The 26,718-nt window shown below is 41.3% G+C and overlaps 1 protein-coding gene across 1 annotated transcript; it reads left to right on the top strand.

Annotated features, from left to right (window-relative positions):
- Positions 1 to 3,275: 3,275 nt before the first annotated feature.
- C6 (complement C6) lies at positions 3,276 to 26,597 on the top strand. The gene is made up of 18 exons (XM_009469022.2): positions 3,276 to 3,348; positions 4,601 to 4,758; positions 5,535 to 5,691; positions 8,024 to 8,168; positions 8,810 to 8,951; positions 9,796 to 9,934; positions 11,917 to 12,117; positions 14,496 to 14,736; positions 15,447 to 15,569; positions 16,550 to 16,716; positions 17,658 to 17,883; positions 19,092 to 19,263; positions 20,364 to 20,475; positions 20,899 to 21,031; positions 22,055 to 22,246; positions 22,779 to 22,869; positions 24,239 to 24,480; positions 26,416 to 26,597. Exons 2-18 carry the CDS (start codon positions 4,601 to 4,603, stop codon positions 26,595 to 26,597), a joined length of 2,823 nt encoding a protein of 940 aa, XP_009467297.2. The 5' UTR covers positions 3,276 to 3,348.
- Positions 26,598 to 26,718: the final 121 nt, after the last annotated feature.

Raw genomic sequence — 26,718 nt, 5'->3', positions numbered from 1 at the left:
GGGTGCAGTTCAGTAAACTCTTGCTGTTTATCATCCAAAGAACCGGAGGTAGGTGGTAACAGTCCAGAGTTGTGAATTTTATGGGACAAGATGAATGTTTTTTCCTGTCTCTGCACCTAGGGGATCTGGAAAGCACCAGGGAATGACACTTAAATTGAACAGCTGTTTGACTTCTGTTTTGCTTACCTCCCAGAAAATGTTGTGGTGTTTGCCCCTTCTGCTCTTTCCCCTTTGCAGTTCTAGAGTTTCTCCCTTCAGCAGAGCTTTGGGGTGCGAACATAGGCTGCTCTCAGAGGGGGGTTAGTGGTTGACTTGGGAGGATAATATGGTTTTTCTGAGTGGGAGGAATTAGATACAGGTTGAAATAGATGAGGTGTGACCTTGTGAAACCCAGCTAGAAACACTACAATCTCAGGCAGAATACTCATTGGATTTCTCCACTCCCTTGGAGGCAGCATTTTCCCATTCTTTGAAAAATGATCTTTTATAAACACATTGCAGCAGAGAGGAAGGGATGTTATGTTTGTTCTGCTGGAGAAATATTTCTTGTAGAAATAATGAAATTGAGGCCATGGATATGTGCATAGGCACTCCCAAAGTCTGAGTGTTATAAAACGGCATGCATCTATACACTGACCTCTATGGGTTGCTCCCAGTTTGATTCCAGTGATAGTGCTTTGGTCTTTGGGGAATATTGTGCCAGAACTTGAGACCAGAGGCTTGGTAAGGCACAGCATCATATGGGTGTGAAAGCCTGAAGAACCGCAGTCCAGAGGAAGAGCATCTTTTGGTGTTGGTGCTTTTCCATGTGAAAATCGGTCCTAGAAGGCACACCTGTTTGCATGAGCCATCACTTGCATATTGTTGACTAAATCTCTAAGTGCTTTTATCTCTAAGCAGACTTATTTGATTTCTTATACTTTTAAAAGGTGATAAGGAAACCTTGCGAGTAGCTGACTGTGAGGATAGAAAGTGAACACAAAGTGAAGTGCCAGCACTAGGGTATTGCCTGTTGTTCAGGTGCCCTAACACATCCTGTGGTATAAGGGAAGGATATACATATGCAAGTGCTAATCTCCAGCCAGGGCAGAAGAGAGTGAGATTGCTCTGAGGATATCCTGTAGACAAAGCCTGCGAGGAACTGAGGTTTATATATGGAGAGCAGTCCTGCAGTGTCACAAGGTGAGCTGCCACACTTGGGAAAAGCTCCTTTCTCTAGTCACTTTGGCTACATGAGTGCCAGCTTTGTTGTCCTGGTGCAGACCCTTCATTCCTCTGATCAGCTTGCCTGCTTGCAAATGATCTGACAGCCTCCTGGGGCACATCAGCAGTTGCATGTAGCTTTGCCAAAATGTGAGTTAGCCTAAGCAGTGCTCTTTGCTGCTGTGGCCCATCAGCTTCAGGCAACTGCATTAAGTTCACATGAACTCCCATCTAAAGATTCAGTATGGATGTACTCATGCTGTCCTCAAGCCCTGACTTTGGTATGAAGTCTACCAGTACCATTTTTGTTAATGCTAACTGTGGTGCTTGTCTGCTAGCTTGTTCTCTGATTATGAATGGCACAGACTGCTTGTAGACTGTGTGAAGTGCCCTTTCCTTGTAATAATTTTAACATTTATAAACTTTTTTAGTAAATCCTTGTTTTCCTGTTAAGAAAAAGTGTAGAATTAGTTTCTAAGTAGAAGCTTTTAGCCATCTGCATTATACTACTATAAACACTGACTTGCAGCTCACAGCTGTGGTTTGTTTCTACAAGCCTGGGAGAAGCCAGGCGTCTCCTGTTTGGGGTCCCACTGGGCCTGGAGGGGCTGCCCTCAGTGAGCTGGCAGTGCTGAGGGATAGGAGATGGCCTCTGAAAGGTAGAAGCCAGTATTTTTCACATAACTACAAATCCCACACAGCAGCAACCATGGAGCTGGAGTGATGACTATTTTGATTTCTTATGACAAGTTTACACAATGTAATAAGGATCTGGCGGAACATCAGTTTGCTAATTGTGTCCTCAAGTTGTGTAACAGCACTTCCCTGGCCAAACTCAGAATTAAAAAAAAAAAAAACAAAACTGCAAAGGCAACTGGAAAATGAAGCTATGCAGGAAGCTCTGAGTTATTTTTCTTTTCCAAAGATAGATATGACCTTGGGTCCCAACAAATTGGGAAATATGTTTTGAGGACTCTGACATCTTGACATGTTTCTGCCAGCCTTCTGGAGCGAAGGGGGATTCAATGCAGCATTGCCCTCTAGGTGGGGCGCACGCTGGGTATTTGGGAGGTTTTGGCTTCTGTTCCAGACTTTGATTATTTTTTTAGGGCAAACTGCTTCCTTGGTTTGTGCTTGTCATTGCCGTTTCTGTTCTGCACGGGTGCATTCTCTTGCTTTCCATTTTAGTTCCTGCCCTGGCACCTCAGTCTTGGGGTGGTGCCCATGTTGCAGGGCAGAGGCACTCAGCAGCTCTTGTCTGCTGGCTGCACTTCCCCAGGGTCACCACAGAGAGCAAAAGGCAAAGAGCTGTAAATAACCTCAAATGTATTTGGATTTTTGCTTTCTCAGGGAGCCCTGCTTTTGCAGAGAGGGTGCAGCAGCAGACAGGTATCTTGCCCTGGCCTGGACTCTGTCTCCTGTTTCCTAGTAAAAGCAATAATGAATTATGAGCATGTGCCATCTTACCAGCTTCTCACTCTCTTACATTCAGACTGAGAGCAGAGAAGTTGTGCAGCTCTGTCGGGCAGCACAAGGAGTCCTGCAGCACGTTGAGCCATTATGGCCTAATGCAAAGCTGATTTTATTCCTCTGTGTTGGGCAGCTACATTTGTATGAAGAGCTGTTCCTCCACAATTCTCTAGAACGTGTCTCTCTGGGAGCGCTGGTGGAGAGGCCATTTTGTTCTGACCATTTCTGCCACCAGACCAGATCTGCCTTCATTAACGGATAACCAAATCAAACAAAACCTCCAACCTTTCATTTAAGAGACCACAGCAAACCACGCCAAGGTCACACCAGTCTGAAAAGTTGACTGACTTTGCATCTAACAGTCTTACAGTAAGTTAATAAGGAAGCTTTTTTGTTGGCTTCAATGCACACAGATTACAAGACATATGAGGAATTGTTTTGTGGTTTTTTTTTTCCTTTAAAAAGCTGAATTAATCTCTCATGTACTTACATTTATATGGCTGTTGATATGCTTCTGACATATTGATTGGTTGGAGTTTTGCTTGCCGACGAGAATAAACAGTGTTTTTCTATGTACAGTACAGTGAAGGAATGCACAAAGTAATTGAGGGAGTCCTGTAGGGCTTCATCTCTTTTCTAAGCTGGCACCATTGGTGCAAGGAGCCAGGAACTCAGGTAAGGAAAAAAGATGTAGTATCTGTCCTGCTCTTGGTTCATTGGCAAGACTGCTGGTTTCTCTGTCTTCAGTTTTACCATATTTTGGGTTTAATTATACTTAAATCTCTGTGAAAGGCTTGTTCATTGACAAATTATTATGTAAAAAGTGCTCTGAGTTCTCACTACGACAGCTGTGTGAAGACTTACTGCCTTTCTTTACTGAAGGAGGAAGCAATGTTTTGACTTGACACAATTTCATTTTTCTCAGCAACGTATAAAAATCATAATAGCATATGAGGCTAAAAACCTAAAATAGAAAACAATTGCAGATTTTATTTCAAATTTTGCAAAATGAAATCTTTTAGACTATTGTTTTAAAATAAATACTTTGCTTTTTAAACTTCCTATTGGGTTTTGGTTTTTTTGAGGCAAATAATAATGTTCTACTTTAATAACCTATCAAATTTAGTGTTGCTTCAGTCTCACGATGAGGAGCAAAAAAATTTTGCATTTTTAAATGAACAAATAGTTTGTCTGGAAAATATTTTTCAAGTTTCCTAAGCATTATTACTTCATAAAGACTACCTATAACCTTCTGCCTCATCAAATAAAGTTTGATTGACCACTGCAGTGTGAAATAGGGCAGCTGTTCTGTTTTCTGCTGTTGGTAAAAAATTCAGATGAGCTTTAAAGAGTTATAGTTTGCGATTTAAACAGGCTAGTCAAAACTAAGAGCAACAAAAAGCTGAATGAAGGAGTCACTGCAGTAAAATGCTTATACAAAGGGTATTTATAAGCATGTGAAAATGAATTGGTTCGAGGGTAATAGATAGGGCTTCTTACTCTTAAGATCTGGTTTGTTGTTTTACATGTTTTATAGGAAGAACTGTCTCATGTTTTTATTCTTATTCATAGAAAAAAATTTTGAGAATAATTCTAAGCAATGAAGAGCAATAGCAGGTCTTTATTTGTCACATTCAAAATTATTTATAAGCAACTTCTTAAATAGAAATAATGTGCAGTCATGATTAGTACTCCTGATAAATAAGTGGCCAAAAAAGCCATTGTGACTTCTGGTCCTTAAAGTATTATCTAAATTATTGATAAATGTGTATCATGCATTATTGACCCTTTCTAGGTGCACTGCTTAGTAACTTTATATTGCGAAGCAGATTTATAGACTCTGCAAATTAGAAGAGATGTCTCTCTAAGTATACAGGCACAACCGTGATAGCTTCTTGAGCTTTTGTTGCCTGTCCATGTGTGGTAGATGGACACTTTCACTACAGACAAGACTATGTTAATGCACCTGGTCCTGCTAAGCCTGGTGATTGGGAGCAGCCAGGGGTGCTACTGCGAACATTACCCGTGGGGGTCATGGTCTGCCTGTACACAAACCTGCAATTACGGCACACAGACCAGGCACAGGTAAGGCCAAACTATCTCACTACTTCTATGTTTCTATTTATTCCCTGAGAAAATACAACTTCTGGAGAGGGGGACGTGTGTCTGTAGGTCCGGCTTCCATAAGGTACTGAGAAAAATTGTTGTATCCAAGTGTTTACCAGATAAATAGATTATATTTTAATTGCAAGATTTATTAATTACAAAATTATGTACACAGAGCATTACAGTGCCTCCAAACAAACATATATCTGCCAAACACACGTAGTGAGGAGAGAACAGCCAGGTCCTACAATGGCCTTGCCAGCAATGTGCATTGAGCAACCAGCCCCTGTCAGCACACAGGGCCAGCACTCAGTGCCTTGCTCTGGGAGCTCTGCTCAGTGCAGAGCAATGTCATGGGAGGCGTGAGCTCCAGCATGGCAAACCTACAGAAAAATTCCTTCCTGTATGATTAACTTTATGACAAGAGTTAAAGTCAGATAAAGATTCGCAGCACCAAATTAGATGCCATTCAGTGGTATACTCTAAACTTGTGAGAAATCCCCTCTTTCACTCCTGTCTCTTTCTGTAGCTATTCTCTGGGACATTTGAAGTGACATGAATCAAAAAGAATTGCTCTGTAAACTTAAGGCATATTTGGATTTTTCTTTCAATCACCATTCTGCAACTACCTATTATCTCTCAAGTTTTTTCCATTGGGCTCAAATAATTTTCTTTATTAGTTTTCACCCACAGTTAGAGAACATCTACGATCTGTCTATGATTCCTTCCTAGCCTAACTTGTTCAATTTTTTTAGGCAAATAAGAATGGATGACTATTATAGCCAAAATTTCTGTGACCAGCTGTGCACAAAGCAGGAATCTCGTGTGTGTAACCAGCAAACATGCCCTATCAACTGTCGGCTTGGAGACTTTGGCCCTTGGTCAGAATGTGACCCATGCATTAAAAAACAAGTAGGTAGAAAATGTATTATATGGGTTAAATGCAAGAAATTACACTTAAGAGACCTCTTTGTTTCAGACATTCAACTTTATGACAATTGATCTGCAAAATGACAGTTGAAGTTAACAAGGGAAATTGGTTATGAAGTATAACAGTAGAAGATGGAGAGAACAAGTTAAGCAGATTGAAACAGAAAGGGATGATTTAGTAGTATAAATCCATTTAGGAGAACTTGCTTCGAAAGTTCCATTGTCATTATTAAAGATTAATTTTCCACATAAAGGATAAATTAAGCTGTAGTGTTTGTATGTCTGTTTAAGCAGGAGAAAGCCACATAATCTTTAACTTATCCATAGCATTCTATATGTTCTAAAGACAAGAAAAATAATAAGCTCAAATCATCTGTTGAACATCTTAATCAGTGCTGGCTTGAAATGTTCAGGCTGTATCGTACACTGATAGTCAGGATAATTTTGAGATTGCTTTTAAGGCATTCAGAGCACCATTCCCCCAACTTTTATAACCTACACAAAAACCAGGTGGATGTACATAATATCTGTGGAACAAAGCCCCAGTATGCTGTTTTTTCCTCTTGGGCTTATGTCTGTTGACTGATGGTAGACTTAGGGGTGAGATGGCAGAGAGGGAAGAGGTGAAAAGTCAGGCTTAAGTGAATTTGACCTAAAGAAACGAAGCCCTGGCAAATGTAAGGTTGTAGAGAGTGGAGGGGAGCAGAGTGCAGATTGTTTGGGGTAGTTATGTGGCTTTTGGGTCTAAGCTTTGAGGCTGACCATGATAGCAGCTCTGAGTTTCTGTGCAGATACAGCCTACAGCTCTCTTCTGAATATCCTGCTCGGCTTCAGAAATCCATGCCTGAAAAGCAATCTTGAAAAACCTGTCAGATATCATAAGTATATCTTTACACACATATATAACTTTCTGATGGCCACGCAGGATGAGGAAGACATGAAGAAGCTGTTCTAGGTATGAGATGTGAACCAACCTGTGGGGTTCCCATCCTCCAACTGGGATGGACAGCAGAACAGGGAGAAACAGTGAGAGAGTGGGAAACAGCAAACAACCTGCAAGAGCTGAGAGGGAGCACTGCTCTCAATTGAACTGATTTTTTTTTTTTTTTTGTAATCAGTATCCTCTTAAATGGCTGAATTTCTTACCTATGCATCCATATATAGAGGTATTGTTCATTTTTATTGACTTTAAATATTGATGTAACATATTTGCTGCTTCAAGCAAAAAGGTGCTTTTGTGGACTGTGATCCATTTTTCCCTCCAAGCTATAAAGATCACTCCTTGTGACCTTTATAAATACAAACAACCATCAGTATGGAGGATGTGACTTCCAAGCTAAGTGTGAAGACTAGTGTAAGCAAGCTCCCAGTGAGGGGGAGGCTTACACATATAATATAGTGAGTGTTATGGATCCCAAATGGAGTACGAGGAAGGGTTATCTTGAGCTCAAAAGCTTTCAGATGGTCTGGTGTTGCTCCTCGCACTGTCCCTTCATAGTCACTCGGTTACTGTTTTTTACTAGATATCTTCCTGCCTTGTTTGACTCCAGGGTCTGTCTACGGGGAGGGAGGTAACACAAGTGTGCAAGGAACAGTGCTTTTCCAGTGGGGAGAAATTCTTAGAGGAGGAACCGTTCAGTCACATGCATATAGGTCTCACCAGCAGTCCCTTGAAGTGGAATGGAAAACATAATCTGAAGTGATTTGTCTAGCATGTCTAGTGATTTGTTATTCTGCATGGATGGTATGGACTTGGGGAAAGAAAACCCAGTAAGCTCCAGCTTTTGCTCCCAGAACTTCTTTAGTAAGAGAAACTTTCAGGAAAACCATTTTTGTCCTCCCCAGTCATCCAGTACGCCTCAGACAAGAGGCCCCATATGTGGGAGCCAAGCCAGCTGGTTTGGGGATGGGGATACGTGCCACTGTCAGAGTATTTCTATTTCAACAGAGATGATAAAGAACAGGAAAAATCTCCATAAGCCTGGTCACACACCATTTCCTACTGTACCTTTAAACTGAAGATACAGGGACTAGACTTTTGATTCCTCCAGTGATGTAGCCTGGGTTGTCAAGTGTTTCATCATGTATGCTCCATCAGGGCTATTGAGGCTCTTGGTTTTCAGTTCCCTGCCTGCCTTACCTAGGGTGATGGCGCAGTAGGATGTAAGGACAAAAATAACTGATTATTTCCTTCAGAGCTCTGGTTTTGATAAAGCTTCAGCAGTACTGAGGTATGTGGCTCTGCCTGGAAGGGCACTTAGCTAGAAAAACAGCTCACACAAACAACCCTGGTTTTACTTCTTCTACCTTTCAGTTTCGTGTCCGGACACTCCTTCAACCATCCCAGTTTGGGGGTCAGGCCTGTACTGAGCCGCTGGTGGATTCCCGCCCATGTTTCCCAACTAAGCTCTGCAACATAGTGGAAGTTGATTGCAAGAATAAATTTCAGTGTGAAACTGGTAATGTTAATCTTCGTTGCATAACTGCTGCATTTTTAGATAGTCAAAAGATTAGACACTGAGACAAAAAGGGTCCAGACGATCCAAATCTTGTATATTCCATGCACAAATTCCAGGGAAAAGGAGCACGGAGAAAAGTCTACTTAAGGATTTCATACATATTAGTAGTGGCTTATGTTTGCAGTTTCTTCTGTAACTGAAAGTATTTCAAGTGCAACCTCTAGCCTGGGATGTCAGTATGACCATGATAGCTAGACAGTATTTCTTTGCACAAATTTTTCATGTACAAACATATCCATAGAGTTTGTCTGAACATAAACTTACACTATTTTTATTAAATTTGTGCGTATTTCTTGTTTGCTTCAATTTAAATATACCTGATTAGGCTCAAAATAACTTTATCCACATATCCTTTTGGTAAATCTTAAATTAAGCCTTTGCAGCTTCAAAGCAAGGCAAAAGTGGCAGAACTGAAACAGCCATTTCTTATTGGAATAATCTAGGCATTATACTGCCTCCTTGTTAATTCCTACAGGAGGTTCACACCTTTAACAGGGAAAAAGGTGGGCTGCCCTTTTCTGCATTCAGACATGATGAATCTTTTCATAAAGTTTCTTGCTGCTGCTGTTTCTCTGGTGCAGGTCGCTGTATTGCAAAAAAATTGGAATGTAATGGAGAAAATGACTGTGGGGACAACTCTGATGAAAGAAATTGTGGGAGGAAAAAGATGGTGTGTAACAGAAAGTATGAGAGCATTCCAGGTGTGCAGTTAATAGGCAGTGGGTAAGCCAGCTTTGCTTATTTTTCATAAACTTGAGATTGTTATCTCACTAATTTACATGAACAAGATAGTCCCCAATTAGGATGTGAGAGTATCCCATTAAAACACATAATGTCTCAAATTAAAATTAACAAGAAATTATAAAAATGCAACCAAACCATCAGGCTAGGACTTGCCCACTAACTACATCTGCCAGTCCTGCTCTGCACTTCTGGTGCACCAGATAAAGAGCTGCCAGGGAGCACTGCTGTCTGAGTGACCCTTCCTGCCTCATAGCAACCAGAGCATCACATACTGGCAACTTCCATCTCACTTATGCCAAGTGCTTCAGATATTCTGAGTATGTTCCTCTACAGACGATACCAACCATCACCTCTTCCAGGCTACTAATTTAAGTAGTGTAAAACCTAAACATGGGATGCCGGTCCCAAGCAGTCATGTATTTTTCAACTGAATTTTGAACTCAGTGCACTCTGGTAACATCACTTATGGTAGAAATGGAGAACTGCTTGTTCAATTTCCTAGGCCATTTTTAGGTGTTTCTCTGCTTAAGAGTGACTGTCTGACATTGGGATTATCATTATTATTATCATTCTTATTATTATTGGGGATAGGCACTGCTGAAAAGCAGGAAACAGGATTGCTACTACAGCATTTTTCAGGTGAATTCAGTGTGAATGAGAAGTTCTTGTAGAGGAAGTTCTTTCAAAGCAATAATATGACCCAGATGCTCATACTGTTTCATTCAAACCTACAAAATCTTCAGTGCAGCTATATACCACTAAATGTCTCAAGTCTATATGTCTTTCTAGGATTGTTTAATATCTTGAAATAATTTTTTGTTAGATTTCACATTCTGGCCAGAGAGAGCCGAGGGGAAGTCCTTGGTAACTCATTCAACGGAGGACAATGCACAACAGTGAAGCGCAATGAGACAAGGAAATCGTATCGTGTTCCTGCAAACCTGGAGGCTGTCAGCTTTCAGGTATTCTCAAACAGCAACTCCTCGCTGAAAAACCATTGCCATAACCACAGTTCAAGTTATGCGCTAGGTCTTAGGCAGTAATGTGTGTTTTAGGACAAGATTTCTCAACCTGGTGAAGCCTGAATATGCTTCAGGTGATGTGTGGAAATGGGATTAATTGAGCAGTCGGGTGGCCCTACACCTTTCAGATCTGTGTTTACTCACTGCATCATAGAGTCAACATGATTGATTTGGGCTTCTCTCCTGATTCCTCATGGATGTGGCCATGTCTATGTTCTGACTTGGTACCAAGGATCTTTCTCCTACCCTGACATAATCTGGCCAGAGGCTCATTGAAGTCCAAAGCTCATTTCAACATCACTGCTGTATCCTCACAGTACCAATGGCTGTCCTAACTCCAGCTTCCTTCTAGTCACCTGCCTTAGGACACAGTTCCTTCCTGAGCCATGTCAGCCCCTCAGTCCTGCCTGTTACCTGCCCAGCCGCTCCAAAGAGCAGCAAGGAGAGGAGGCAGACACCGAATCTGGGAGGCAGGAGGGCAAGAAGTACATAGTCTGGGAAGGAGTCTTGGAGGACAGGCCAAGGAGAAAATGAACCTGGCTTTTATCTTACAAAAAATCTGGGAATTGCTGATATTTTTACACCTGATATTTTAGACTTTTAGACACTAATATTTGGAAAATACTTTGAATACCATGGTTAGGGCACAACATCCGGCTGTGCACATATCAGCCTGGTCTGAAGAGAATAGATACTGCATTGGGAAGGAAGGAATGCAGGATGTGGAAAAAGCTCGACTAATGGGTGGAATCTGAACTGTTGATTTTTGCCATGAGCACTGTGAGTTTTTAGTATTACTTTAACAGGAGCAACTGAACAAAGGAGACCCTAGTCTGTTCCATGGAAGCTGCAATTGGATTGGCCATGACATGTAGGTTTTGTCAATAATGGTGAAAAATTACTGTGTGCAGAAATATTCAGTGGGGAAAACAAGCCTTAGTTTGCCCAGGTCTCTTTAAAGCTGTGTACTTTATTAAGTTAATGATGTCCATTTGCAGAACTGTAAAGGGTCTGTGAATCTCACCTTTGAAAGTGCATCTATGTCTTTTAACATTTAGAGCAGCCTTTGGTATAGAAGGGTCACTGGATGAGGCTTTCTTCTTGGAACTCCAGTGTGTTTTCATGCAAAAGCATATGACTTCTTGGAGAATGGAAGTGGATTGGAGGAATGGACCACCTCACTTCCCAATGTCCCTAGCACCACCATTAATTAAACAAGTCTAGAGGAGGGAAAAAAATTGAATTTTTCAAACACCCTCAGGGATTTGCCTGAGTTTTGGGAAATGAGTAATTTCTGAACTGATGCTAAAGTTGCCTTGGTGCTTTGTACAACAGCACCACTGAGGTTTACCAACTTGATCAGGCAGGTTTGCTCTCAATTCCTCTCCACCTACCCTTAGTCCATCACGCAGTATGGGTTCTAACATTGCAAGTATACTCCAAGACTCTCTTCTGGAAACCTGTTCATTCCTCTAGCTGGGAATTAAGAAGAAAGAACAGAAAACATCAGGTTCTTTGCCTTGTGAAATATAGAAGCCATGGGACTGGGACGTCGTCATAGTGTGGACATAGCATGAAGGTCTGAGAGTCTTTGAAAAGTGTGTTGAAACACTTGTCGAAAATTATTCTTAAGCTTTGGGGCGTGGGGGTGGAGAATTTTAGAAGACAGTGTTACACGTTGGTTTTTTTTTTTCCTTGTATAAATGCCTATTAGTAAGTCTACTTCTTATCTTGTATTCATCTCGCTTATTAACATTTCTCAGCCTCATCTTTTGTGTTAAGAACAGCTTTTTAGCTTACTGCTATGTCTCAACTAATCAGGCATGTTTTTTCCATAAAAAAAATCAAGAATGCATTGCTTAATAGGTTTCTGTTTCAGATTATTATTTGGGCAAATGTGGTTTGCTTTACTGAATCTCCAGGTAATAGATGAAGAGGATGATGTAACATCAGATTTCTACAACGATTTAACTCCCCTGAGTGATAGTGCTCATGGAAGTAGTTCATCTAATCATGGTAGTCAAAGATCTTCTGGAATCCCCTTTTTATTCTCAAGAAAGAGACGGATTAAAGTCACATCATTTTCCTCCTTCAAGAAAGCCATTGAAGCCTCATATGAAAAGGTAATTGAATGTTGCCTCCAATTTCTTCCTTTCATTCGATTTCTGTCTGCTAATTTCAGAACTCAGCTATTAAAGGCTACTTTCCTCATCATGACATTGGCAACATGCTTTTCTGTTTTTAGTACAGAAATTATAAGCTTATTCCACTTAAAAAAGCATAGATTTGACATAGATTTGAGATTATCAGATCACATAAACCACTCCTTTCCCTGTCCTAGTTATAGATTAAGAAGGCAGCAAGCCATGTTGTAACAGTAGCAGACAACTGTAAAAAGAAATAAAGTGCACTGAAGAATGTTATACATATGCATGTATTGGGAATTAATCTACATTAGTTTTTGATTTGGGAAGTAACTTGCATATTGGAATCTCATGGTTGTCAAGATGCACTTGGTCATAAAGATAATCTCGGAAATAACACACCCACAGAAAAGTTTCTGAGAACAGAAAAGCTTTTTTCCCATAAAATTCTACACCTTTAATGCAGATGAATACTGTAGATTATAAGGTTATGTACTTTTATAGCTTAATGGCAGTAAAGGATGGGCTACTGTTTGCACTTCTGCATGGAAGATGCCATAGAACTGACCAAAACTAAGGCCTGCTGAAACCTAATCACCTGAAAATTTTAAAAATGATGTTACCAGAGGGTATTTAGGAGCTGAATATAATCTAGGAATAGTTACATACCCTGTTTCTTCCATTCTTGTTCTCACTGCAGCAGAAAGCTGAGTATCCTTAGCTTATTTTCCAACGTGTGAATGAGAGCACTGAAATGAGCAGTGCTGTGTAGAACTGAGAGCTGAGGTCCAGCTTGTGTGTTACGTTGTTCAGTCCTGGCTGGGAGAACTCCCTGTATAGATTCATCCTTGTGTCTTCTGAGCCAAGTGACCTTGGAGACAGAAGTGGAGTGGAGCCAAACTACCAGCAGCAAAATTCAGCAGAAGAACCCATGTACAAATCAGTAACAAATTGTTTTATAATGAATCTCTCCTATCTGCTGGTTGGTCATTTGCTCCAGTTTCCTGCCCCTCTTTTTGCTCGTGATGTCTTTCCTTCGGCCTTGTGCCATCAGTTCCCCTTGTCAGTTTATAAATCCCTTCTTTCAGTATTTTCTATTCCTCTCCTTTCTATTTGTTAAACTCCCATGTAAACAGCCTCTATCATTGCAAAAATATATGAAGCTGTTTCAAAACCATCAGTTTTTTCTAAATGTAAGAGATGTTTCCAGTTTTTGAACTTTGTCTTTTTTTTTTGCCTTTCACATTAACAGTCTGACACTTGAACTCAATGAGATCTTTATCCCTGTGGTTTAGTTTTAGTTTTAGCAGACTGATAAACTGTGAAACTCCGTAACAGTGAGTTAGTATCCAAAATAGAATCACAGAATCATAGAATACCAGGTTGGAAGGGACCTCAAGGATCATCTGGTCCAACCTGTCTAGCACAATCTAGACGAGATGGCCCAGCACCATGTCCAGCTGAGTCTTAAGCATGTTCAGCATAGTGGAGTCAACCACTTCCCTGGGGAGATTACTCCAATGATTGACTGTGCTCATTGTGAAAAATTTTCCTCTCGTGTCCAATCGGAATCTCCCTGGGAGTAACTTGTACCCATTATCCCTTGTCCTCACCATGTGACTCCCTGTAAAATGGGAGCCTCCATCTTCTTTGTAGCTCCCCTTTAAGTACTGGTACATGGTGATGAGATCACCTCTAAGCCTTCTTTTCTCATGGCTGAACAAACCCAGGTCTCTCAGTCTATCCTCATATGGCAGGCTTCCCAGACCCCTGATCATCTTGGTGGCCCTTCTCTGGACCCCCTCCAGCCTGTCCACATCTTTTTGTATAGCGGGGACCAGAACTGTAAACAGCATTCCAGGTGTGGCCTGACAAGCGCTGAGCAGAGAGGGATAATGTCTTTGTCTCTGCTGGTGATGCCCTTGTTGATGCAACCCAGCATCCTATTGGCCTTACTGGCCACTCACCAGATACCCACTCAAAAGATTAGTTGCAAATGACCCATGGATGCTTATAAGCTAAAGCCTTTCCTCTGAAACTTTTTGTTGTCTTATCAATTGCTGGTGCACTTGTTATGGCAGGAATCCTTTTGCTTTCTGTTTGGTAGGTGCTCAGGGAGTCCTAATTTTTGTTGGAATGCTATGTACTCCCACAATGTAAAGGAGTAATGAGCATTGTCCTCAAGAACCTCACAGGGCTCTTGAAAACTCTGGGGCTAGTTTGTTCATGGTTAAAGCAGCATTATACACAGGATTAATTAGTTCTTGCAGTGTATCTCAGAACACACTCTTGGCCTCTCTACTTTCTGCAATTAACTACCTATGAAGGTGCTTAGACTGCCCTTTTCTTATTTCTAGAATTCCAACTTTATTAGAGTCCATAAAGTCATTTCTGTTGCAAACTTCACAATGAAACAGTCAGATCTGCAGCTCTCAGATGTCTTTCTAAAAGCACTTAACCACCTGCCCCTGGAGTACAACTACGCTTTATACAGCAGAATATTTGATGACTTTGGCACTCATTACTACACCTCTGGGAAGATGGGTGGTTCCTATGACATTCTTTACCAGTATAGCTCCGAGGAACTGAAGAACTCGGGTATGTAATCTTTAACAAGAAAATATCATTATTTGTTTACCAGTTTTTCTTATTACTGTTTTTAGGCCTTACACCACATAGTAAGTTCTCCAACAGCAAAAAATCCTTTAGACTTGCATAGACCCAGGAATTACTCACACTGCCTAAATATAGAGCAAGAAGAAATTTTTGCGCTACACTGTCTTAATTTGAAAAGTTCAAGAGCTTCTTTACTTGATAAACATCATTGTATTCAGGGAAACCTCTTACAACCTTCAGATCAAGACCAGGTGCCACCAGGAAAAGGTGTTGCAGCATACTTCAGTGTGGAACTGAGGTCTGAGAGGTGTAAGTGGTACTTTTTGGGATACAGTCATTAAAGTTGTTGGTATTGATTAGAAATCACTCTAAAAATATTCCCATGACTGCCAGACTGTCAAAATGAAAAGACAATACCACAAAAGTGGAAATCTAAGGTTAAGAACCATGATCCTTAATGCCACTCCTGTAACTTGCATGGGTATGGGGGTACCTAAAGGGGATGCTAAGCATGACTCAGTCCAATGTTGTTTGTACCTGGGGAAGCAGGTGCCTGCAGTAATGAAGTCTCCAGTGGAGGGTGAGGAGCAGGGAGACCCACGATGGCTCACCTCGATGTAGGAGCCCTCAGGCAAGGTGATGTCATGTAACATGGTTATGGTGATGGAGCTGCTGCTCTGTGGTATTTCTAGGCCTGACAGTGGATGAATCAACGGAATGTGTGAGAACAGAAACAACAAGGCGTGTGTTCTTCCGAAAGAAAAAGAAAGTCAGTACCAGATGCACCACAAACAGGATGACTGTGAAACATGAAGGTAACCATGATGAGAACAGGGCCCATGTCTTGTTACTTACCCTGTGAGATACCATTTCCCTCAGTTACATGCCCGAGGTGACCTCCCAGCTTTGTTGAACTACAGGCGCTCTTCCACCACTGGCAGAGGCGCCAGTGTTTCACTGTTTGTCTGTGAATCGAGCACTGGAAACATCCTCTTACTTGCAAAAGAAATTACGATGTAAGAGTGCTCTTTCTCTACTCTGGAGCACCATCATTGGGGATCCAGTGGCACTGGCTCTTCCAGTCAGTCACAGATCTGACAAACATTCCCCACGGCCCTGGGTCCAGGGCCAGGCATGCTGAACTGGGAAATGGGCACAACTAGAAATGCGTGATCATGACTGAATCCCTGATCTTCTTTAAGGGTTGCTCAGGTCTCATTGAGGGAGTTGGGCAGCAATATCACATTCCCTGACCTTCCCCTCCCATCTTCCTCATGCCAAGCAGACATCTAGGTTCAGGAGTTCCCTGGCAATGCCAGAAATGTGTCTCAGAAACTGCAGTAAGTTGGTGCATTTTCTGCAGGAATGGCAAGAGTCATGTTCTGCATCACTAAAAACAGGGATTTCATCACCTCTACCATGTTTTTGTCCTCATTTTATGATCAATTTCTGTTACTCAGGTGTTTACAGCTGTGACTAAAGATCCTGCCTTGCAGTGTGTTCTGCTAGAGGAGCCTGCTGTATCCCCTGCATTTTCAACAAGTGTCTTGTGTAGTCCTGAGTATCTTTATGGCTGAGGTCTCAGACACTTTCGCTTGGAAGACTATGACAGGCTGCTGTCATAGTGGGGATTGTTTTTCTGAGCTTAGACTTCATTCTTCCACGGGTAGCTTAAAAAAATTAATCTTAGTATATTCTTTTATATCCTCTTACACTTTTTCTTAGAACTCTGTTGTTACATCCACTGTCTTTGGAGTCCTTTGTCTGGCAACACTGTGATGAAATCCCCTTTCAGGTTCCATTTTGGAGTCATCCGAACGGTCAGTCTCTCTGGTAAAAGGTGGCAGGTCAGAGTATGCGGCAGCTCTGGCCTGGGAGAAAAAGGGGACTTTTCCAGGACACACAGTCTTCACAAACTGGCTGGAATCAACAAAGGACAATCCTGTGGTGGTTGACTTTGAGGTAAGAGAAGAACAAGAAAAACATTGAGATAGTAAAGCACTCGTCATTTAGCAGCTCTTTAGAGAGTTCTGCAGGTGTTTTGTCTTTTAAGTCAACATGACGCTGTGTGTGATATGAATGCACATACATATGGGCATAACATAAACATACAAAACATTTATTAGAACTACTTCTTGTGCCTGTCAGTTTATAAGCCACACCAGGTTTGCATCGTCCATGGACAGTTAGCGTAAGAGGGAGGAATACAAGTGAATTACTCCCAGCACCAGCAGGAACTCAGGCATGGGCAAGGGTTAGTTACTGTGCAGGAAAGCAGTGCATGGTGCCGGGAACACTTTTTTTCCCTGTGCTCTTTCCCTTGTCAGGTCTACGTTGCAAGGTATGGCACATAGCTAAACTGAAACAAAACAGCAGTCCCCTGGTATCTCTGTCCTGCTCATTTAATGCAGCATGCTGGAGCTGTTGTGAGTGCACTGAGCTGCCTCACTCCCTGGCTGGCACAGCAGCCGCTCAGCAGCAGCGGCAAAGTGCTTGAGGCAAACAGCAAAACCTGCCTGAATGCAGCATGCAATGATCTTTCTCCCACTGCAGCTGCTGAGCTCCTGAAGGCAGTGTAGGGATGTCTCACATGGCAGGGACTGGGTGTAAGCAAACCCCACTTCATCTATGGTGTCCTGAATTTTCAGACGTGGTATCCCACTTGGTTGGTTTTTGCACTGGTTCACAGAGCCCTAAAATGGGGAAATAAAAGCAATATAAACAGGATAATATAGATGTATAGCACTGTCATGCTCCTTTAAAGCATCCATATCTTTCAACACACCTGAATCCTGTGTGATATGGCTTCATATGTAGGCTCTAGTGCCTTTAAAATCCTGCAGCTACCCCCAGCAGGACCCTACTGTGTCTAGGTAACTGCTTACTGAATGGCTGTCTACCAGGTGTCGCCCATCGTGGATTTGGTGAAGAACGTGCCGTGTGCTGTGACCAAACGTCGCAACTTGAGGAGAGCCCTGAGAGAATACGTGGGCAGGTTTGACCCTTGCCAGTGTGCCCCATGCCCCAACAACGGCAGGCCTGTGCTTTCTGGGACGGAGTGCCTCTGCCTGTGCCAGGCTGGCACCTATGGCAAAAACTGTGAGACACGAGCTCCAGGTTACAAATCAGGTATTTGGGATGATACTGTCATAATGTAAATATGGTCCTTCTGGTATCTATTTGTCAGAGACGAGTCGGACATAACCGTCCCTTACTAAATCCATAGCACTTCTTACCACATGGTGATGGTCAGAAAGTATAAGAATAAAGGCAGGATTAAAAATAAAAAATCAAACTGAATAGGCAAGGCTCAAAAGAAATTGTAAGATGTGGTAAAAGATTCCTTAGCTACATAATTAAGATAATAGGAAATGAGCTGTTCAGCAATAAGGATGAAGTTGAGATCAAAGGTAATTGATGCAAAAGTTAAGAAGCTCATTCCTTAGTTTTCCCTAGAGCCTGTTATGCACAAGACTAAACAGCTAATGGAGATAAAAATTGTTGATTACAGTGTGGAAGGAAAACTCAATTGTCTTAAGGAGAGAGAACATAATCATTATTCTGAAGAATTTAAAGAACAATTCCATGCAAACAGGTTTTTGAATGAAATTGGCACTAGTGCCATACCTATGGGAAACAGAAAAGACTTACAGTATTATATTTATTATTGCATATATTTATATTCCAGGACCAAAAGAGGACAGAAAGAAAAGTCATTTAGGCAGCTACAAGTCTCATTATCTGACCCTGATAAAGAATTTTTTTGAAATAAATAAACAATTGAAGTTATGCAGATAGAGATTAATATAGAAAGTGTATTGCATGCAGAAAAGAAAGGGCATGTAAATAAAAATTTTTATATATGCTTCATGGTGGCACGGACAAAATACCCCAGGGGTTAAGAAAAGAAAGTAGTTTTGTAATTTATCTTGCTTGGGATGCAGATTTGGGGTTTAGACATGGTGTTACATCTCAGATTTATTTAATAACTCATTAAATACTGAGCTATCTAAAAAGTTTTGCAGCACCATGAAAACTCAAACATCTGTGTGTGCAATAGAGTTAGAAAATAAGCTGCTTCTGGGTTTGAATGTTACTTGCAATCAAAACTAGAAAGGAAGACATATTTTAGGTTTTCATGAAGCAGCTGGAATTTGACTGACCATCTCTTTGGAAAACTTCACATTCTAGAGACAATCTACTCCCTTAACAGTAACAATTTTAAATCCTCTGAAAACAGCTATTATGAATTTACCACCATCCCTCTTGTAGGTGGCCTTAAGAGAAATACTATGTACAGATCTACCAAAAGATGGGATTTCTTTTATTTCTTGCAGTTGCTGTAGATGGCCGCTGGGGCTGCTGGTCTGAATGGAGTTCATGTGACGCTTCCTTCAAAACAAGAAGGACCCGGGAGTGTAATAACCCCTCCCCAATGAACGGCGGGAAGCCCTGTGAAGGTGAACGGGAAGAAGAGGAGGACTGTTATGTCTCTGTGTTCGTGGACAGGTAAGAAGATGGTTGATCAAAAGATCTCCATAGTCATGGGGCAGAGTTAAGGAGCCCTCCAGAGTGGCTTTGTGACTACCAAGGAGAAATAGCAGACAGCTGTCCTGTCTGAACTTCTGTGGTGGAAGCTGAGAGAAGGAAATGTCTGAAAATCTTCACAACTTGCTTCAAGTTTGGATTTATTCATTTTTTATTCCTAGAAAATGGCTGATGAATTACATACTAAAGTATGCTTGTAGATCTCTTACACTGCTTTGCATGGCTTCTTCTCCAAAGCCATTGAGAACTCATCTGCTTCCATTCATGGGAGTTAGCAGTTTACGTTTTCTTAATATCACATCCTCTTCTCCTAGTTGTTTAGGTCTGAACTCAGTCTCAGAGATAATTCCACTGAAACTACCAAGCTTTTCATATTCCTGCTTTGAGTATATCTGATGTACCAGTTTTGCATGGTTTCAACTTAAAATCATAATCCCAACCCCAAACTGGCTCAGTTTCTTGCATCCTCAAGAGCTAGGCTTTGTACAGATTCATTTTTTCTACTGGAACTAAGAGCCAAAGCAGGATTTTCATCGTTCTTGTTGTAATGACTACAGAGGAGATTCTGGAGTGGATAGGAGAGGATTAAAAGCAATGGGGTCCACAGTTCTTTGTTACTCATCTCAGTTAGACACCACGGGCTGTAAAGCTCCATGCTCACAGAGACCAGCCTCCTTTAACTGTTGCCTGATGGCAACAGGAGGGTTTTCACTATGCTAGCTTAAACCCAACCAAAGCACATGGACTCCTTAGAGACTTCCTCCATGTGCTGTTCTTTGCCTCTTTTTCTTACTCCATAAAAATATTTCATGAGTTATGTTGATAGAAATTGTAGCTCTGTATCTACCTCTTTTTTACTGCTCTCACAATCTCCTTCCTATCAACACCTGGAACTTTTGATGTCCACCACAGAATAACGTTTTTTTCACCACTGGGGGGGCGGGGGGAGGGACAGGACACACTCACAGCATTCCTGTCCAAAGCTCCTCACATTCTGCCATAGTCATTTGGTGACACCAATGCTTAAGATACTTCCTTACCAGCACATTTTTACTTTTCAGAGGTGCTCCCTGTATAAATGATGATGAAGCCAGGAGAGAAAAGGATATCTTGATTGGTGAACCTGAGTCTGGATGCTCCAGACCAGACCCACCAGAAAACGGCTTTATCAGGGTGAGCATGAAAAATGAGTGATACAGAAGGAAAATGTAGTAGTTGCAGAGCTGGGAAATTTTACAGCTTCTTTACTACATATGCATGATACCCAAGCTAGCTACTGTGCTGGTGAGCATGTTGCTATGTGTGTGGCATGCTGTGGGACTCTAGTCCACCAAAGTCCGCCAGCAACTGAAGCACAGGCAAGGTAAAATCTGTTTCAAACAGTGGTCCATGAATCCTTGTTTTGTAACCATGACATCAGTTAATGCACCTGGACAACCATGTCATTATATAGGTGAGTGGATGACTCATATTTAAAAGTAGGAAAAGCAAGCATTCATTACATCATACCATCAGGCTTTTATCATTGTTTCTTTTGACAATGTCCAGTCTTGTTACCATAGATTTTTGGAGGGCTTTTTTGTTCCTTTTTTGTAGAACGAAAAGAACCAGTATGCTGTGGGGGAAGAAGTAGAAATTGCCTGTGTGAGCGGTCATGTCCTCAGTGGCTATCAATTCCTTCGGTGTCTGCCAGATCAAACCTGGACGCAGCAACCTGTTGAATGTCAACGTAAGAAAGAGAAAATTAATTTAGCCCAGCAACAAAACAGAAGTGGAAGAAAAAGACACGAAATAGATTTTAATACAGATTTTAACAAAAGAATCTGTAATGATATCTGAAAAGATAACATTTTAAGAAGGTATTTCATGTATTCACACTAGAGATGGCAAAACCCTACTGAGTCACTATATCATTCCTCTTTCAATTCAGAAGTGTTACCATTATGTGCTTTGTAAGGATATTGTAATATTCAATGCTTTAGAAAACCCTCAGATGGATGCTGTAAGGTTCTTCTCTTGTCTGGTTTTAAAAATCTTTAACAGAAGGACTCATCTTTTGTTTCCAGACTTATATAGATATCTTTAAGTTGATGACAGTTATGCTGAAGAAAGTTTTCTTAGAGGAATTTTTCTATCACTTTTTGTATTAAATGGATAATGTGTCTTTAACCACCCCCCCCCCCCCCCCCACCCCCCGCAGGCTGCCTTGAAAATCCCCACGATAAATCAATGCCTTGAAGTATTTATAGCCCAATTAAGAATTAAGGAACAGAACAGACCTGGGTTTGCTAACAGGAGAGATTCTAGTAGTTTTCTAGAACTCAGTGTAATTTCATTGATTTAGCGATCATTTTATCAAAAAAATTTACCTGAATATACTTACGAGCTCTCTATTGCCATTCATTTTAATTTTTTTGATAATAGCTTCCTTTACAAAGGAAAAATTAAAATATGCTGTTAATGACACTTATTTATTTTTAAACTGTAAAATTAAATTGCTCATATTAGTATACATTAGAAACACATTGTAATTATTTAGTTGTTGACTTAAAAATATTTTTAAAGACTATGACAGTGCACTGAAAATTTCTAGACTTAATTATATTAAATATTTATTAGTTTTGAATGTCAGTCAAATGTTCAGTGTTCTTGAGCATCTTTATGGCTCTTCAGCTGAAGCATTATGACTTGCTGTAAATATCCGCACACTATAAAAACAACAAGAATTATACTTTTTTCTTGTTTCTTACAGCCTCAGTATGCATCAGGCCACCAACATCTGACAGTGTCACGATTTCCCCATTTAAGCAACAGTACAACATTGGTGAAACCGTGAAGCTGAGCTGCCGAGCTGGGTTTAGAGTCACTGGTCAAACACAGTATACCTGTGGGAAAGACCTGTCCTGGATACCTCCTATTCTGAAATCTATTACATGTGAAAAAGGTTAGTATGCCTGCAGATACTTTACTGTTTCTCTAGTGCTGGTATTAACAGCATGGTTTATTTTAGCTAGCTAGAACTAGGAGGCAGATGACTGGTTTTAAGACATATAGCAACTGTTCATTAATTTTGGTTTTACTTTGTGCCTACCACAGTGCCATATAGCTTCAGCCCCAAATTTCTGCATTAAGTTCAGAATTTTTGGGTGCAATGTATTGTACACTTCAATTATGAAACTGAGATACTGAAACTGTTTTCTTAAAGACAAAACAGAACAAACCCCAGCTGTATTAACAAGACTTTATGAAAGCAAAGTAGGAGAATGCATTCTACTGAAACTTCAGCTTCTCTTCTTGTACAGCATTTTCCAGTGATTTTTGCAAAGGCTGATATGTACTTGTGGAATCCCAACCACAGCAGCTTTTGACGAAATATGGGATAAATGAAATAAATCCATTTTAGGTTTTACAGCAGGACTCTAAGATATTTCTGTTCACTTGGTTACTGGTTACAATAAGTCTTACTTTTGTTTCAGATATGCAAACTAAAATTAGAGGTGTTTGCAATCCAGGACAAAAGCAGGTTGGATCTCAGTGTGTTTGTATGTCTCCAGAAGAAGATTGTGGGTAAGTTAAGTACTTTAATTAGAAAAAGAGAAGTTGAAGTTTCTCCACTGATAGACCAAGAGTCCATTGTGACACAAAACAGGAAGAGTAATAAAAGACAACAGCAATTCAGGGCTACTTTTTGTTCAGATATTAGCCAGCTATGCCTCTGTATCCAAATTACAGCCTCATTTATGGCCTATGAAATAAATGAACAATGACATTAACCAAATGGCACACCATGGTGCATCCTTCTAATCTACATTACCATCTGCTACTGGAGATCCCAACTCCTCCTTTTCTTCTCTTTATTCTTCCAGTTTCTATATTTTCACTGTCGTCACCAAGGTCATGCTCCTTGTGTTTGAGATACACCTTTTCAGATGAACATGCTGCAAAATACACTGTATGTTTCAGTCTCCAGAGCATATAAAAATATGCAAGACTTGGATTTTCTGTCTCTCTATACAACATGACCTGCACAGACCACTGAGCCTTCAAGTGAATAGAGGGTTACCCTAGAGGATTTTTAGTGAATGACTGGCCAGGATGGAGGTGTATGTGGAGCTGGAGATAGGGAAGACGAGCACAGATTGAATATGAGCTGGGCAGTTGTAGGGCTGAGATCAGCACACATTCCACCACAGGGCTCCCACGTGACTGCAGGCAAGTCCCTTGGCATGGGATTCATCTCCTTCATGTCAATGCCCAAATAACCAGGTATCTTCTCTCTCAAGAGTCCTTGGGTAGAGACAGAGCATGTTCAGAGGGTGACAGACATTGTCAAAAGTACATAGGCAAAGTTCTCTGAAAACTAGAGAGGTTTTGTTGACTAAAGCTATAAACTTATCTCAGGAACATAAACAAGGTGAGCTGTATTGCTCTCTCTCTTTGGGAAATTACTAAGCTCCACAAAATGATGCTGCTTGGAAATGCCTGCACTTGCTGAGAACAAACCCATTCAGGAACCAAGAGCAATACAGAAAGAAACTACATGCGGCATGGCTGGGTTTGCCTGCCATTAGTCCCAAACTAACTCTGCCTCAGAGGCAGACTCGCAGACACAGCTGCAGGGATGCATTAACGCAGACAAGCCATCCCAGGGCCTGGGGAAATTCCACATGCCTTGTGGAGGTAACAGCACCTCCTGTTTTCTTGTGCAGGCACATATCCTTCACCTCCCATCCATTGGACGGGACCAAAGCTTCCTCATCTCACAGCACTATGCTGTATCAGGTCCAGGTCCTGCAGTAGCTGGTCTTAGCTGTCTTAGGTCTTTAGACAGATATCTAACTTGGCCATGGCTTTGCTGTACTTTATCCAATGCTGGTGGAGCATTTAGAAGCATGGACAGGCTGCTAAAACATTTTTTCTTTATTCCTTGGGGCAGCCACTACTCAGATGACATCTGTGTGCTACATGCTGTTTCTGAACAGAACGTGACCAAGCCCAGCTGTCAGTATTCAGCTGAAATGTGCCTCGGAGAGCAGTCATTTCTTTTCTTGCATGCTGGCCCTTGCCATGGTGATTCCAACCTCGACTGGGCTATTGAAAGGGCAAAGCTCTCTACAAATAGCTTGAAGAAAGTGCCCTGCGGCTATGACATCTGCTATGACTGGGAGGAGTGTCCAGGTATGACTTCTGAATGGTTGGATTTTTCCAGCCCTTTGGATCTAAAAATAAAATGTGCTGACTCCTTCACTGCTTCAAGAATGGGATTCACAGGCATTGCCGTCCAGCTGAGCAGTTTATGACGCAAGGTGTAGTCAGTCCCGTGTCCCTGCTCCCAAGTGTTACACTTAGATATGTGCCTTTTCCCTTGGGTGCAAGTGGTGTAGCATTGCCACTTCCCATTAGTAAGGCACAAAAGGAGCTTGGAGATTAAGGGAACTTTCTCAGGAGAATTAACGTTTGAATCTTTAATCACAAAAACATAGTGGGCAATGTTATTGCCCATTCCTTGTGAGGCTACTATAACCACTAGTTTGTACTTCAGGACTTAATTTGGGCCACACCCTCTATAGCATATAATTAAATTATGAATTAAATCATGATAGTACTTAAAAAGCAAGACTGAGGCCATCAGGCTTAATGGGATTTTAATGGTAAAATTTGCAAATACACATATGTGAAAAATGTGTTTGTTAAGAGTTTTAATGAACTGGCTAAGCTGGTGAAATCCCTAAGAGGATTATTTTATAAAGACTTTTGTGCAACTTGGCTACTTACTGTGTAACTTCGTGATAAGAAAAGTGGGTTTTCCTGTAAATGTCTGAGGTGCTGGCTGGCTCCACGCACATGAAGCACTTGCTAGGAAAAGGCTGAGTGGCAGCCATGCTCATTCCTTCACTTGCCTCCAGGGACAAATATAATCCTTATCACACCTTGTCTACTTATGATAAATAAAGCAACAGCAGTGTGCAGCAATCCCAAAAGCCCATTTTGAAGATGCAAGATTTCTGCACCACAGAATTTGAAGCACGTGGCTGTAAAATTACTGCATGAGCTGTTGTTCCTTGTGGGGCTGAAGCAGAGGGCACGACCAGGTGTGCCCCTTGAGGGACATGCTGTGGTGGAGCCTCCAGGCACCTTGGGCTTCTGGGAAGGTGGTAATAATTTAAAAAAATATTATGCTTATTTATTCCAGAGTCCCTAAGAAACCTCGATCTGCTCCCACTGTGGTAGTGGCTTAAAGCTGGATCTTGTGCCAGCACCTCAGTGTTTTTCTCTCAAAAGCCTAGAGAGGAGCCCTGTACAGTGAGGAAAAATGAGAAAGAGAGGAGAAAAATACATTAAATAAAATAAGTTTTCATTGTGGTGCTCAAGAAGTTTGAATTGGACTTTCATCCTCACCATCTCCCCAAAAGTCCTCTTTCTCATGAGTATGCATAAACATTTAGGAAATGGAAGTTTTGGGTTTCCTGAGAATGGGTAGTTGGTGTCAACAGAGAGGCATAAGATACTGCAGTACCATGTGAAAGCAGCTAAACAGAGGAAAACACACATTTCCTAAGTTTTAAGAAAGGGAAGGCAGAAACTTAGTTTCCTGCCTAGGGAATTTGTGGGAAAGAATATAAAGAGTCAGAATTTGATTAGAATGGAAATGGGTAATGAAATAACCGGTAGGACTGAGCTTTACCACAGGCCAGCAGCAGGTAGCTTAGCATTCATAAAGGGAGCTTTAATGAAATAAGAGCTGACACAATATGGACCTTAAGACTCCATTTCACAGCAACATTGTGTGCAAGGATAATTGGAAACAGAAAGTCAACTTAATATCTTTTTGTTTAGAAGAAAGGTCAGGGAAAGCCAGTGGATAAAAATAGTTAGATACTTCATTTCTGCTTCTGTATGGGCCACTGCTGCAAAACCTGATATTTAAAGCTGCTTTTGCCTCTGTTCCTAGCACCCTACCACCTAGTGTATGCACTATAGGCTTTTTGTAACTAATGTATCACAAACCTCCAATAGTATTTTTCCCTGTTGGACTTCAAAATGTTGTCAAACTATAAAATATGTTTTTAGTCATCAGATCTGCAGCTAAAATTCTAACATGTTCATTCCCAGAGACACAGACCCAGTGCTCCTGCCTGATGCCTTACCAGTGCCCTAAAGAAGAGAGCCGCCTTCACTGCATCCAAATGGAGGGGACAGGAAGGAGGAGGACAGTCAGTCATTGCACGCTGGCAGCCATGAAGTGTGCTGGCATCAAACTGGAGGTGCTGGAGCAGGGGAGCTGCCTGGCATAACCCGTCAGCTCTCCTGCCAGCCACCATGATCATCCCACCATGTGCAGGCTGAGCCATCCTGGGAAAAACTTGGCTGGCTGTGAAAGGACAAGTAGATCAAAAACAAAGGATGAAAAAAAAA

This window comes from Nipponia nippon, unplaced genomic scaffold, assembly GCF_047370975.1.
Source record: "Nipponia nippon isolate SJK-2023a ecotype South Korea unplaced genomic scaffold, ASM4737097v1 scaffold_20, whole genome shotgun sequence".
Taxonomy (NCBI): domain Eukaryota; kingdom Metazoa; phylum Chordata; class Aves; order Pelecaniformes; family Threskiornithidae; genus Nipponia; species Nipponia nippon.
The sequence above is the reverse complement of the archived record's forward strand: the minus strand, read 5'-3'. Positions and strand labels throughout refer to the sequence as shown.

Excerpts from the sequence above, each read along its gene's own strand:
- C6 (XM_009469022.2), top strand. The coding sequence starts at position 4,601 with ATGGACACTTTCACTACAGACAAGACTATGTTAATGCACCTGGTCCTG. Across the intron at positions 19,264-20,363 it reads GTCTCTGTGTTCGTGGACAG|AGGTGCTCCCTGTATAAATG; the intron begins GTAAGAAGATGG and ends TTTACTTTTCAG. Across the intron at positions 24,481-26,415 it reads TGACTGGGAGGAGTGTCCAG|AGACACAGACCCAGTGCTCC; the intron begins GTATGACTTCTG and ends GTTCATTCCCAG.